This window comes from Pristiophorus japonicus, chromosome 8 (assembly GCF_044704955.1).
Source record: "Pristiophorus japonicus isolate sPriJap1 chromosome 8, sPriJap1.hap1, whole genome shotgun sequence".
Taxonomy (NCBI): domain Eukaryota; kingdom Metazoa; phylum Chordata; class Chondrichthyes; family Pristiophoridae; genus Pristiophorus; species Pristiophorus japonicus.
The window spans coordinates 107,893,974-107,907,740 of NC_091984.1; the positions used below are offsets into that span (position 1 = coordinate 107,893,974).

The 13,767-nt window shown below is 43.4% G+C and overlaps 1 protein-coding gene across 2 annotated transcripts in view; it reads left to right on the plus strand.

Annotated features, from left to right (window-relative positions):
• Positions 1 to 13,767, plus strand: part of kif14 (kinesin family member 14) — a 167,089-nt gene that overhangs the window by 115,743 nt on the left and 37,579 nt on the right. For both annotated transcript variants that reach the window (XM_070887287.1, XM_070887288.1), the window contains exons 23-26: positions 1,862 to 1,956; positions 8,724 to 8,948; positions 9,275 to 9,459; positions 10,473 to 10,631. In XM_070887287.1, coding sequence (XP_070743388.1) covers positions 1,862 to 1,956; positions 8,724 to 8,948; positions 9,275 to 9,459; positions 10,473 to 10,631 — 664 coding nt within the window. The remainder of the gene's footprint in view (positions 1 to 1,861; positions 1,957 to 8,723; positions 8,949 to 9,274; positions 9,460 to 10,472; positions 10,632 to 13,767) is intronic.

Genomic DNA, 13,767 nt, shown 5'->3' on the forward strand with positions numbered 1-13,767 from the left:
CCAGTTCAGTTTTTGTGCCAACTTAAACAGAAACTGGACTCCTTCAGAACCGTGCTTTTTGCCAGTCAATAGCTGCGTTACTGAAGGGCTTACTGTGTACATCTGTGAAATGTGGAATATACTGGGTGAGGATACACCACATGTTCATTTTGTTGTATTGCTAAGGCACTGAAATAACATCTGCTGTAATTCTGTTTTGAACACTGGCAGTGCTTTTTATGCAAGTTTTGTAGTCTCAATGGAATGCTGTTAAAGGAGGATGGGTATCGGTCTTGGCAACATTTTACCAGCTTTGTGACTCTCTAGGTATTCAATTTTGAGAAGCCTAATTCTGTGCTGTTTAAAACAACTGCATTAAAATGTTTATAATGAAAAGTTAAATAACCTTATTCAATCTTGTTCAAAGAAATATGCATTTGGAAGGAACATCTCTTAGAAAATAAAATGTGATCTTTTATTTGTATTTGTTACCTGTAGGATTCCATGCACACACATATCTATAACAACTGTTATGGTCATTTAATTGATCCATTATGGTCATCCATTGAGGCATTCTCACCTGATTGATTGATTAGAAGTATGTATTAATTACAGATGATGATATTCCAGTGCCTTCGCAATACAACAAAATGAGCATGTGGTGTAAAATCTATATGTACCATTGGTAGTTTTAGATGATTGAATTGTTTGAGACAGTGAGACTCCATCATAAAAGCCCACATTCCTAGAATGATCTCAACTGCTACATAGCAATGTCGCAAAAAGGTTTTAATGAATGAATGAATATTCCAGAACATTTAATTATCTCCCTGTCAGAGCACCATGATTTAATTAGTTCTCTGCCCTCTTCAGACATAATACATTCTAGAATGCTCTTTATAACTAAAGTTCACATTTTAACAGCTTTGTTTAAAATCTCCAAACTGGCTGTTTGGCATATGACCTCTAACAATCCAACTAAATGCTATCAGCTGAAATGTCGCAATCAGTTGGTCCTGTTTTGGGATAGGAAGGACTCTAGCTAATTGAAGTGCTTGGCCATTGCCTTGTGTATGTCAACATGGCTCAGTTGGTAGGGCTCTCACTTTTGGATCAAAAGATTGTGTTTTTGAGTCTCACACCAGGGCTTTGATGCGTAATCTAGGCTAACACTCCAATGAGAGGGTGCTACATTGTGGGGACCACCACCCTTCAGATGAGACAAAATCCTTTCTACCTGTTCAGGAATACATTAAAAATCCTGTGGCGCTTTTTAAAAAAAAAATAGAGTTTCCAATTCTCCCAGTGCCCTTCCAATATTCTTCCTCAACCAGTACTACCAAAAAAGAACAATCATTCATCTCATTGTTGTTTGTTTTTTAGGATATTGCTGGTGGAGTTGGTTGCAATGATTGCCTTGTTAACAGCTACTTCATTCGAACAATAATTCATTGTGTGACTCTTTGTAATGTTTTGCTAATAACATACATCATATAAATTCAAATTTAAAAAAGAAAATTGCTTTCATTGTGCCTTCTGTTCTATCCTGGTTTGTCTTGAATCTAGACAACATGCACATTATTTTTTTTTAAGTGTTCAGATCAAATTAGATACTATTTTTAAATATCGAGTGAAACAGGCACTATGTAATTTAAATATTTACCTTGGTATCTATCATGAATAAGTGCTCCTTCAGGAATATATTCAAACATTCACAGTTCTGCATTTGTTTAGACTTGTATTGTGACTTGGAATGTGTGAATGTATCGAGCAGCACTTGGATGTTTAGATACTATTGCCAATTATATAAATGCAGCAACTTGTGATGCACTATCATATGAAAGAACTGAAATTACACACTTCACTTCTTTTCCATGTTTAGAAGCAGAAGCTTTTTCAAAAGCAAGCGAATGTCTGGATGTTTAGCAGGAATCCAAACTTTTACCATTCAGAATGTGCAGTCTGCACATCCCACAGGTATCTCTATACGATACTACTTCTGTATATTGTGGATTCAGTTAATTAATTAATACTGTTTTTAACCAAAATTTTCTTAAATTGCTACAATGAAAAATGTTGCCATTTATTTGTCAGTTTTCTCTCTTTACCCACACCCCTCTTGTCCTCATGGTATTGACTGCTGGGATATAGTTCCACGAGTACTGATCATATTCTAGTAAGTGCCTGTTCTTTATGTGGGCGTCTAGATGGTGTTGGCAGATATTCTGTTTGGAAGGCACATGCACGCCCTGCAAAAGCCATTGGATAGTTATCAGGAGCAGAATCTCTGGCTGCTCCTAATGGGAGAAAGCGAACTAGATGGACCTTGGGTCTTATTTTTAATCTAGAAATGACTATATTCCTAATTCTTTACCCTCTTCCCTAACTCCAGCATTCTGAAGCCAATTGTCGTGCCATCCCAGCTGAGATCGGCTCACTCCGCACAGACTGGCAAACGAACTTGGGACATGGTCTCCAAAGTTCAGCTACCCATTGCCCTAACACGGGAATTGCTAGATGAAAAAAGAAACTACATCATTTCCGTTTCCACCATCTCCTTGGGTAACCTGTTGAAAGATTGACCACTCGCACACTGAAATAATATCTCTGCAAATTAGTTTTGAACTTACCCCGCCCCCCCCCCCCCCCCCCCCCGCCTTTCAAGCACAAGATGTGTCCTCTGATTCTACTATTCTGGACAAGGTGAATACAGCTCGTCATGGTCCACATTATCTCACTCGTTTAGAATCCTAAAACCAGCTGAACCACTGGAGGGGAGAGCTGTGCTTGTCCTTTTAAACCGATTGGCGTGGAATCTGCAGTCAGAGGCATACCTTTGGAGTACGCCTCCGACCCAATTTTCTAAAAAAAAATCCGCACCTGCCTTCAGGCTCCCAGGCTTCAGAGACTTTGGATCCTGGACCTCCAGGCGTATGCCTATGTAAAGGCCCATGGATCCCAGGGACACAGGCAGTTCGGAAGTGTCCCTGGGATCACATGGGCCAGGTCCTCCGATCAGAAAGGAGGATTTCTCATTCTGCTTATTGGAAATTCCATTCAGAAATGGAATTCCCAAAGCATATGAGGACTCCCCAAATAATTAAATAATTTATACAACTGGAATAAAAATAAATGTTCCCATTTTAAAAATTAATTTAAAAAATCCCTTCAATAAAGCATTAAAGAATAAAAATGTAATATTTTGAAAAATAATTTTAACCATGGGGCTCAATTTCCCCCTATGATTTGCGCCGTTTTTTGCTGCGTGCCGCTCTTTTTGGCCTAAATTTTAAAAATCCAAGTTCCCCCAATTTTTGCGCACCAGCGTAACTCAGTTAGATACGTTTTTTTTGGGGGGTGACCTGATGACTGCGCCAGTTTTTCTCAATTATGCAAGTTTGGCCGATTTTAAATTTCTCCTCGGACAGCGTATGTGACCACTCCTGAAAAACCTTCTGGGCACTTAAGGAAAACCAGCGCACATTAAAAAATCGGTGCAGAAAGACGTCATTGTTTTTATGCAAAGTTTTGGAGGGAGTCAAGAACATATTAAATATGCATAATTAAGGCTAAATTTTTACAACTTAAAACACAGGAAATGGAAGTTTAATGGAATTCTTTAAGTTTAGATTTTTTTTTAAATTGACATGCCGCCACTGAATGCCTCCAAACCGGCCGGCAGAATTGGTCCCTCGCCCGGACACTTGCTCAGGGTTCGACATCAAAAGAAAGCGGGGGGGTGGGGGACTGGAAGGCGAACAGAAGGCCTGAGAAGCCTTACACTATGCATCAAATGAACCCAGGGGTGAGGGGGAGGAGGAGGGGGGCGATGTGGAAGGTGCACGGAAGGAATGAGAAACCTTGCACTATGCATCTAATGAAGCTTGGGGTGGGGGAGGGGGTTCTCGATCATTGCGCCTGCTCAGACCTGGGTGTGGTCCATACAAAGGCATCGACCTTGGGGGGAGAGAGAGAGAGAAAGAACAAAGAACCTTGTCCTGCCTGCCGTTTTGAACTTCTCGCAAAGGTACAGTTTAATCATGGGGGCAATACTGACAATGCCATACTTCGTGCAAGCCTGATGGTGCTGCGGAGGAGACAATTGATTCGACGTTGCATGAGAAACCTCCGAGCACGTAGGATGATGGGAAGGAGGCCTTGCCCACGTCGGGTATATCGAGATAGGCATTCGTACCTGCACCTGAGTGATGCAGACTGTGTCAGAAGGCTGCGTTTCCACAAAGAAGTTGTAACTGAAAGTTAGTAAAAGCAGACCTGCAACCTAAAAGCGTCAGGAAGACTGCTTTGTCAGTTGAAGTGAAGGTTACAGCTGCACTTTCATTCTATGCACCTGGATCGTTCCAGGCCACAACTGAGGATGTGTGTGCTATTTCTCAACATGCAACACATCTGCATTCGGCAGATCACTGCTGCACTATATTCCCAGAGGAATGACAACATAAAGTTCCCCGTGACTGCCCAGGCAATGCGTGAAAGGGCTGTGGGCTTCTCCAGGATTGCTGGCTTCCCAAAGGTACAGGGCTGCAGTGATTGTACCCACATCGCCTTGTGAGCACCTTTGGAGGATTCCGAGATGTACAGGAACAGAAAAGGCTTCCACTCCATTAATGTGCAGCTCATGTGATGACATGCATCGCATCATATCAGTTGATGCAAGATACCCTGGGAGCTCCCATGATGCGTTCATCGTATGCGAGAGCATTATATCTGCCATGTTTCAGCAGCAGTCAGAAGGCCAGAGCTGGCTACTGCGAGACAAAGGGTACAGCCTCACCACCTGGCTCATGACGCCCCTACACGTAACCCAGACGGAAGCTGACCGGCAGTACAACATGTCGCACACTGCAAAACGCAGCATAATAGAGAGGACCATTGGCATCTTGAAACAGCGTTTCCGATGCCTGGACCATTCCGAAGGCTACTTGCAATACTCTCCTAAGATTGCCGGTTAATTCACTGTTGTGTGCTGTATAACTTAGCCATCATGAGGCAGCAGCAGCTGGTAGTAGAAGACCCAGCTGAGCTGAGAGTGGCTGATTATGATGAGGAAGATGCAGATGAGGAGGGGAACGATGACTAGGAAGCCATGCAACTACCTGAACCCAGAGCACGATGGTGGAGGAGGGTGGGCCGTCGTGCACCTTTCACGATTGCTCGAGCCTTGCGCCAGCAGCTCATCCATGAACACTTTGCTGCCTGAAGGCTCAGCAGCAACTATTCCAAATGGACCATGTTTACTGTTTGGACCTGTTCCGTAATGTTGTGTTTTTATGGAACAAATAATGGAAATGATTCAGTTAGAATCTAAAATATATTTTATTCAAAAGTTTAACAAACATTTGTTTGTACTTAACTTTAATGAAAATATTCTTGTATCAAATTTTGTCACGTTTTCAGTTAAGATCACTTACAAACTTTTAAACTTGTAAATTTACATAACTTACAAAAAAACTTTTAATTTGGGAACAGTAACAACAGCAGCAAAGAAAGGCTGCACCCATCTCTCCTCCACCTTATTCTAAGACCGCCCGCTGCGCTTGGTCTTGTTGACTCTACCCCTGCCCACAGGTGGTGGCACAGCGTTTCTCGGGTTGGTACCAAGCTTATTCTTTTGAACATCTCGGGTAATGCGCACTTCTTGATGCGGGGGGGAGGGGGAGCAGGCGGTAATGTGGAAGGTCTGACTTGGGCCTCTTCAGAGGCTGGTCTGGGGATTGGAGTGGGAGTGATTCTGTCAATGTGCGCAGGGTCAGGGCGTGTTCCCTTATTGCAGCAGCTAACTCCGACATTCCCTCCTTCATGTGCCCTGACAGTGTCTCAGCTACCTGTGACATTCCCTCCCTCATGTTCACTGATAGTGTTTGAACTACCGGCAACATTCCCTCCCTCGTGTGCACCGACATTGTTTCCGCTGCCTGAGACATTCCCTCCCTCATGTTCCCGGACAGTGTTCCCATTTCTCGTGAGAGTGTTGTTACTTCTCCCGACAGTCCCGATACAACATCACCCACCCCACTGATGGTGTCCAGGAGTGATTGGGTAAGGTCATTGCTCTCCGCACTCATTGCCATCATCTGAACCACATCTGTCAGATCCTGCACCTCAGGAGAGCGTTGTCGAGCTCTCCTTCCCCGCCTCACCCTGGGTGTGGCTCGCTGCATCCCATTGGGACCCGCTGCCTCGGACTGTGGGAAACCATGGAACGTCCCAGCAACACTCTTACCATTGCACAGTAATCTTCTGCAAGTTGGTTCTAGCGTTTCTTCTTTTCTTTTGGTGAAACTTTTATGTGACCTCTGCTGGTGCCAACTGGTCTCAATTGCAGTAACTAGTGCCTCCACTTCAGCCTGTAAGAAATTCTTTATCCTTGAGGCACGTTGCATTTTGTATTGCAGCTCTGATTTTTTCAATGAGAATTCAAGTTCTCACACACAACTTGCTCTTTAAAAATGGCCGCTGGCAGACCAGGTGCTGTACTGGGTATGCGTGCCCATAGGACTCACGTCAAAAATGTCCTTTTTGTTTTTCGCGCATGCGCAAAAGGGGGGGATCAGCATTTTTTCGGCGCAGACATTAGGCTCCACCCGCCGAAGCTAAAAGACAGGCTGCGCGGCGCCAATTTCAAAAAATAGAACAGGGAAACTTGCTACTTTTTTTTTGAGTAGTTGGGGCTCAAAAAAATGGGCGTAACTCTGGCAATACGGCAAAAAACGCCATTGGGGGAAAATTGAGCCTTTCAATCGACCAAAATTTACAAACTAATTTTCGATGTTTATGCATGATTTTTTTATTAAACTTTTGAATTTAAGATTTATATTAATCCTTATGCTGGTGAAAGCAGGTCCTTCACCTGTTTTTACCAGGCATAAGGGTTTCGTAGGCATTTGCTGGGCAGTCGTTGGACAAGTAACCCAACTCTGCACCAGCGGTAGTGATTTTTGGGTCGGTTGAGTAGACCTCTCATGGTGTACCTTGACAGATCACAAATTCCAGGTTTTCGCACGTACACATGCATGTGGAAACCCAGAACCTGCGCGCCTTTCTGATGACTTTACGCCGTCATTGGAACTGCAAATTCTAAGCCATGATTTTACGTGGACCATTTCCCATATCTCGGGAGCCTCTTATCAACAAAGGCAGACATTGATGCAGAGATTCAGCGCCTCCAGTGCGCCAATGTAGCCTTCGGCCGTCTGAGGAAAAGAATGTTTGAAGACCAGGCCCTCAAATCTACCACCAAGCTCATGGTCTACAAGGCTGTGTAGTAATACTCGCCCTCCTGTCTGGATCTGAGGCATGGACGACGTATAGAAGGCACCTCAAGGTGCTGGAGATATATCACCAACGATGTCTCAGCAAGATCCTGCAAATCCCCTGGGAGGACAGGCGCACCAACATCAGTGTCCTCGACCAGGCTAACATCCCCAGTATTGAAGCACTGACCACACTTGATCAGCTTCACTGGGCAGGCCACATAGTTCGCATGCCAGATACGAGACTCCCTAAGCAAATGCTTTATGCGGAGCTCCTTCATGGTATACGAGCCAAAGGAGGACAGCGGAAACGTTATAAGGACACCCTCAAAGCCTCCCTGGTAAAGTGCGACTGACACCTGGGAAACCCTGGCTGAAGACCGCCCGAGGTGGAGAAAGTACATGCGGGAGGGCATTGAGCTCTTCGAGTCTCAACGCAAAGAGCATGAAGAGGCCAAGCGCAGGTAGCGGAAGGAGCGCGCGGCAAACCAGCCCCTCCGACCCCTTCTCTCGACGAATGTCTGTCCCACCTGTAACAGGGTCTGTGGCTCTCGTATCAGACTGTTCAGCCATCAAAGAACTCACTTTGGGAGTGGAAGCGAGTCCAACTCAATTCCGAGGGACTGCCGATGATGATGATGATGATGATTTTACAGGGAGGGAATGTTTAGGGAAGTATTAAATGTTTGCCTTATTTCAATTTCTGCAGCTACGAAATACAGACCTTTTAATTTGAATAATTCTGATACATGATGATGCATGTGGTAAATGTGGCTGAGTGGTTTGTTGACATTAAATGCTTTTATTCCAGTGCAGTTAAGATTGTTTTAAAATTATAATCAGATAATTGCATATTTGCTTTTGAAATTCACAAAGGAAGAATATTGGAAACTTTTTCATGTAGGTTTAAAAATTGTTTCTGTTTTGAGTTTGTGCTTTTTGAAAGAAAATTCTTGAGTTTGTTCTCACCATGGCAACTCTGTAGATGCCACATTTATCGTCCAGGGCAGTTGCCAGCCTTGTTGAGCTTCTGGCAACACAATAGCTCCTCTGTGAAGAGATGAAGAATGCACATAACCTCTGAGTTATTTCTATGAATTTCAAGTTGCACAGCAGGTGGTTGGTTAATATTTACCTGTTTTAATGTGTTTCTCGATAGCTAGGAATGCTGCCATTGCAAGGTAGATGGGCTTCAAGGATGTTTCCCATAATGGCTTCTGCATAGATTTTCCCAGAAAGACTGTCGATGTCGTCTTTCATGCTGTGCATGAAATGTAATGGTTCATCAATATGAAGAGCTTAGGCTAAATAAATGTGGATATATACTGTAGGTTTTGTTGCAGGAGTTTGTTTTTTGTACACCAATTAACATTTCTCTTGCATTCATTGATAAAGCTGGAATCTTGAGTCTTTAATTCAAACAGTTACTCAAGTGTTTTCACTAATGAGATTCTTTCCATTTTGAAACAGATCTACTGAACATTTCTCAGAGTATATGTGAAGCAGGGTCTGAGTCGATACTGCCTGTTGTTTGTAAGGAAATTTTAGGTGCAGCTGTTGATTTTCTGGGAAGCAGTCATTCACCACAGGGGAACATTCCTGATAGACTCATCACTGACCTCGTAATCATTCATAAGGGGATGATGGAAATCTCCAATACCTATGAACAATTGGATGAAGAAAGTCAAGAAAATTGTAAGTCTACAATTCTACTATTTAATAATAGAAAATCCAATTTTTTTTAATCTCCTGGAAATAGTTTGGCACTTACTGGAATTAAAAGGAGAATGCAAATAACTTCACGTTGTCAGTGATGTCGTAAAACATTTATTTTGGGAATTGCGCAATAAATCTGAGTAAGTAGGTCTCCTAGGTGCGAGGGGAAAGCACTTTTTAAATGACACAATGAAAGGACTCCTGGAGTAATTGCTCCTTACTAGTGCTGTTCAATTTACTTGTGCATAATTTCACATTTCACTCTTACTTTAATGACTCACTTTTTTTTTTAACTTCTACAATAGTGTTCACCAGGAATCAAGCCATGCAATCTTATTGTGTCAGAGCAACGTCCGCTTTTGAAAGGGTGTCAATTCTAGTGAAGCTGTGGCTAGATAGTTCCCCACAAGATACTTGCTTTGGGATGATTGAAGATGAGCTGCTTGGGGAAGTTCGAACATTGGGTAGAAACCTACAACTATTATTGCAGGTTTGTAATATTCATTTTCTGTGTGCAAGACAAAGTGGAAGAACTTACAACAGACAAGATTAAGATTCAGTTTTGTCTCAATTTTTATTTTTCCCACGATCCTTAATTGTAATAAATTGGTTTCTCTATTAATAGAGAAACCATATATATGCTAAAAGACAAATTAATTGTTCAATAGCACATAATCTTGCCTCCATGTCAAAAGTATCTTCCATTTGAGCATTAGAACAGAGATGTACTAACAAAGTGGTTTTGGTAAACAGGAGGAAGCCTAAAACATTTTAAGCATCTAGTTATTTCACCTGTGAACTACTATATCAGTTTTTATAAATATCTCAATTACAAAATAAATATTTCTTTCAAAGCGGTTATTAAACATTCCCAGGTCAGAAATAGCATAGTCCTGATGCAGATTAAAACTCCTGTACTCTTGTCCAGCAAGGGTGGGGGGGGGCGGGGTGCAGTTGGAGAGAGGTGGGGGGGGAGGAGGGGACGTTGGAGAGAGGAGGGCCATAATCATAAATGAAATGCGGTCACAGAAGATTTTAAATTCTGTTAGCCTAATTATTAAATAGTGCTTGCGCATAAGTTTAAAAAAAAAATGTAATCTCCTATTACCTTGTAATATGCTTTTTCTCAAGCAGAACTTTATACCGCACAAACCAAAAACAGAAACTGCTGGAAATCTCCTTCAGTGTTATGCCCAAAATGTCATCCTGCCTTTTCTCTGCAGATACTGAGCTACCTGCAGTGTATGTTCAGCATTTTCTGTTTTTATTTCGGGCTTTCCTACACGTGCATCTGTTTTGCTATTTATTTGTAACATTTTAATTAAAATTGAATAAAGGTTTTACATAAGATTTGAGTACCAGTGAATTTTTATTTTAATATAATTTTGTCCATTTATAAGACATCTGAAAGCTGGAGAAAGAGTTGCTGGTGCTTGTTAATCCATTTAATTTAAATTAATTCAATATCTTGTTGCAAGCTGATGTCTGTTTGTGTGTTTCCAGGGTTGTGATTCAGATATTTCTTCTATGGTAATGGAAGCTCAGAACAAAATAAGCCAAACAATTAGAAGACTTGTAAAGCACATAGGTCATCTGGCAGCCTTCACGAGTATGGAGCTGCATTTTGACGAAGAGAACATGGATGACTCACCCAGTTACAAGGTACCGTGCTTTTCCGATTTGAATAAGAAAACGTTCCAGGCTTTGAGAATTCAATTAATATGCCCCATTTTAAAGAAGTTTGATGTGTTCAAACAGTTAAAATGTGCAGTACTATATCAACTTCAGGTATATTTTAATTCTGCCAGTCTCTAAATACAAAGCAGAAATAATAAAACAATCTGAGACGATCACTGGAATGTTTGCCAGGTTCATCACTTTTCACTTTCAGCTCGAGGGATGGTCAATCTTGTGCCACCCTGAATGTACCCCCGCTAATCAGCCTGGTGTATATTCTTCTGGAATGAATGGCATAGGAATAGAAGAACTCAAAATTAGCTTGGTGCTTAAAATAAATTGCTGAGAGTCATAAGTTCCTGGAATATTCTCAGTTGTGACAACTAAAGATGCCCCATTTCAGGCACTGTATAACCATCAATAAGTTTTATGGGTAGATAGTTGCCATCTTTTTATATTAAAAAATATAATTTATCTGATCTGTCTACTTTTCATTCCCAATGACACGGTCTCAGCATTATAATTGTGTGATCCTCCAGCAATGATCTATATGGCACAATAAATGCTGGCGTTGCCAGTGACGCCACATTCTGGAATGAATAAAAAAATAACGAGTCCTCCAGTGATCTATACTTAGTCCCCCTCCTCTTCCTCCTCTATCTCTGTGACATAATTCAGTGGCACTGGGCCAGCTTCTTTATGTATGCAACCCTATGTAACCAGTATCATACTGCCACCAGAGAACGGACCTGTTGGAGTCCCAAGGGATCCCAGAATCCCTTGGGAGCACTATATATAAGCAGGCCTCCCATGCTGTACCAGCACTCTGGAGTTAGAATAAAGGAATTAAGGTCACACTCACTCACGTCTACAGTACTCAGTTACATTACTTAAGAACATAACAACTGGCAACGAGATAACAAATCATCACACGAAAATGCAGAGAACTGTTGGTAACCTGGAGAAATTCTCAGAAGGCGATGACTGGGATCCCTTCGTGAAGCGACTCAACCAATACTTCGTGGCCAACGAGCTGGAAGGGGATGAGAACGCTGCCAAACGAAGGGCCATCCTCCTCGCCATCTGCGGGACAACAACCTATGGCCTCCTGAAGAATCTTCTTGCTCCGGTGAAACTAACAACCAAATCGTATGAAGAACCGTGTACGCTGTTCTGGGCACACCTAAATCTGAAGGAGAGCGTTCTGATGGCAAGGTATCGATTTTATATGTCAACGGTCTGAAGGCCGGGAAGTGGCAAGCTACGTTGCCGAACAAAGGCGCCTTGCAGGACATTGCGAATTCGATGCATTCCTGGAGCAAATGCTGAGACTTTTTGTGCTTGGCATTGGCCATGAAGTTATCCTTCGCAAACTATTGACTGTTGAAACACCGAACCTGAGCAAAGTCATAACGATAGCCCAGGCTTTTATGTCCACCAGCGATAACACCAAACAAATTTTGTAGCATACCGAGGTTTCGGCAAGTACTGTACACAAAGTAACGTCGTTTTCAGGCAGGAATGTACATGGCAGAATGTACACGCCTGCAGCTGCACAACCTCAGATGACCCAGAGTACGCCATCAAATGTTAATACGAGGCAGTTAACGCCTTGTTGGCGCTGCCGGGGTGATCATCGAGCCTATCGATGCCGCTTCACACACTGTGTAAAGGCTGTGAAACAATGGGACACCTCCAGCGAATGTGCAGACGAGCTTCAAACCCTGCAAACCACCATGTTGCAGAGGAAGATCGATACATGGCGGATGAAATTGAAATAGAGACTCGAACTGAGGAGGCAGAAGTATATGGGGTGTACACCCTCACCATGAAATATCCAGCGATCATGTCAAAAGTCGAACTGGATGGAATTCCAGTACCCGTGGAACTGGACACGAGTGCGAGTCAATCTATCATGAGCAAAAAGGCCTTCGACAGGCTGTGGTGCAACAAGGCACACAGGCCCAAGCTGAGAACTTGCACCAAAGAGTTGATCCCTGAAATTGGCAACGCAGCAGTAAAAGTCTCCTATGATTGGAGCAGTGCACGAACTCCCACTATGGATTGTACCAGGAAATGGCCCCACACTGTTCGGCAGAAGCTGGCTGAGGAAAATCCGCCGGAACTGGGATGACATCCGAGCACACTCGTCCGTCGACGACGCTTCATGTGCCCAGGTTCTGAGCAAGTTTCTGTCGTTGTTTGAGCCAGGCATCTGAAGTTTCTCGGGGGCGAAGGTGCAGATCCACTTGTTTCCCGGTCCACGACCCATCCACCACAAGGCACGGGCGGTGCCATATATGATCCGAGAGTAAGTGGAGATCGAGCTGGACAGGCTGCAGCGAGAAGGCATCATCGCACCGCTGGAGTTCAACGAGTGGGCCAATCTGATTGTTCCGGTCCTCATGGGCAATGGCACGGTCAGAATTTGTGGGGACTATAAAGTAACAATTGACCGTTTTTCGCTGCAGGACCAGTACCCGCTACCCAAGGCAGACGACCTATTTGCGACCCTGGCAGGAGGAAAGACGTTCACCAAATTGGACCTGACCTCAGCCTACATGACACATGGGCTGACGAAATCTTCGAAAGGCCTCGTCTGCATCAACACACACAGGTCTGTTCATCTACAATAGATGCCATTTGGGATTCGATCGGCCATGGCTATTTTCCAAAGGAACATGGCGAGCCTGCTAAAGTCGGTTCCGCGCACCGTGGTTTTCCAGGACGACATATTGATCACAGATCGGGACACTTGAAGAACCTGGAAGATGATCTAAGTCGGCTAGATCGTGTGGGACTCTGGTTGAAACGCTCGAAGTGTGTTTTCCTGGCATCAGAGGTCGAGTTCTTGGGGAGAAGAATCGCGGCAGATGGCATCAGACCCACCGATGCCAAGACGGAGGCTATCAAGAACGCGCCGAGACCACAGAACGTGACGGAGCTGCGATCGTTCCTGTGACTCCTCAATTATTTTGGTAATTTCCTACCCGGATTAAGCACCTTACATGTGTTGCTACGCAAGGGAGATGACTGGGTATGAGGGAAACCACAAGAGGCTGCTTTTGAGAGAGCTAGAAATCTGTTATGTTCCATCAAACTGATTGTTCTGTATAACCCA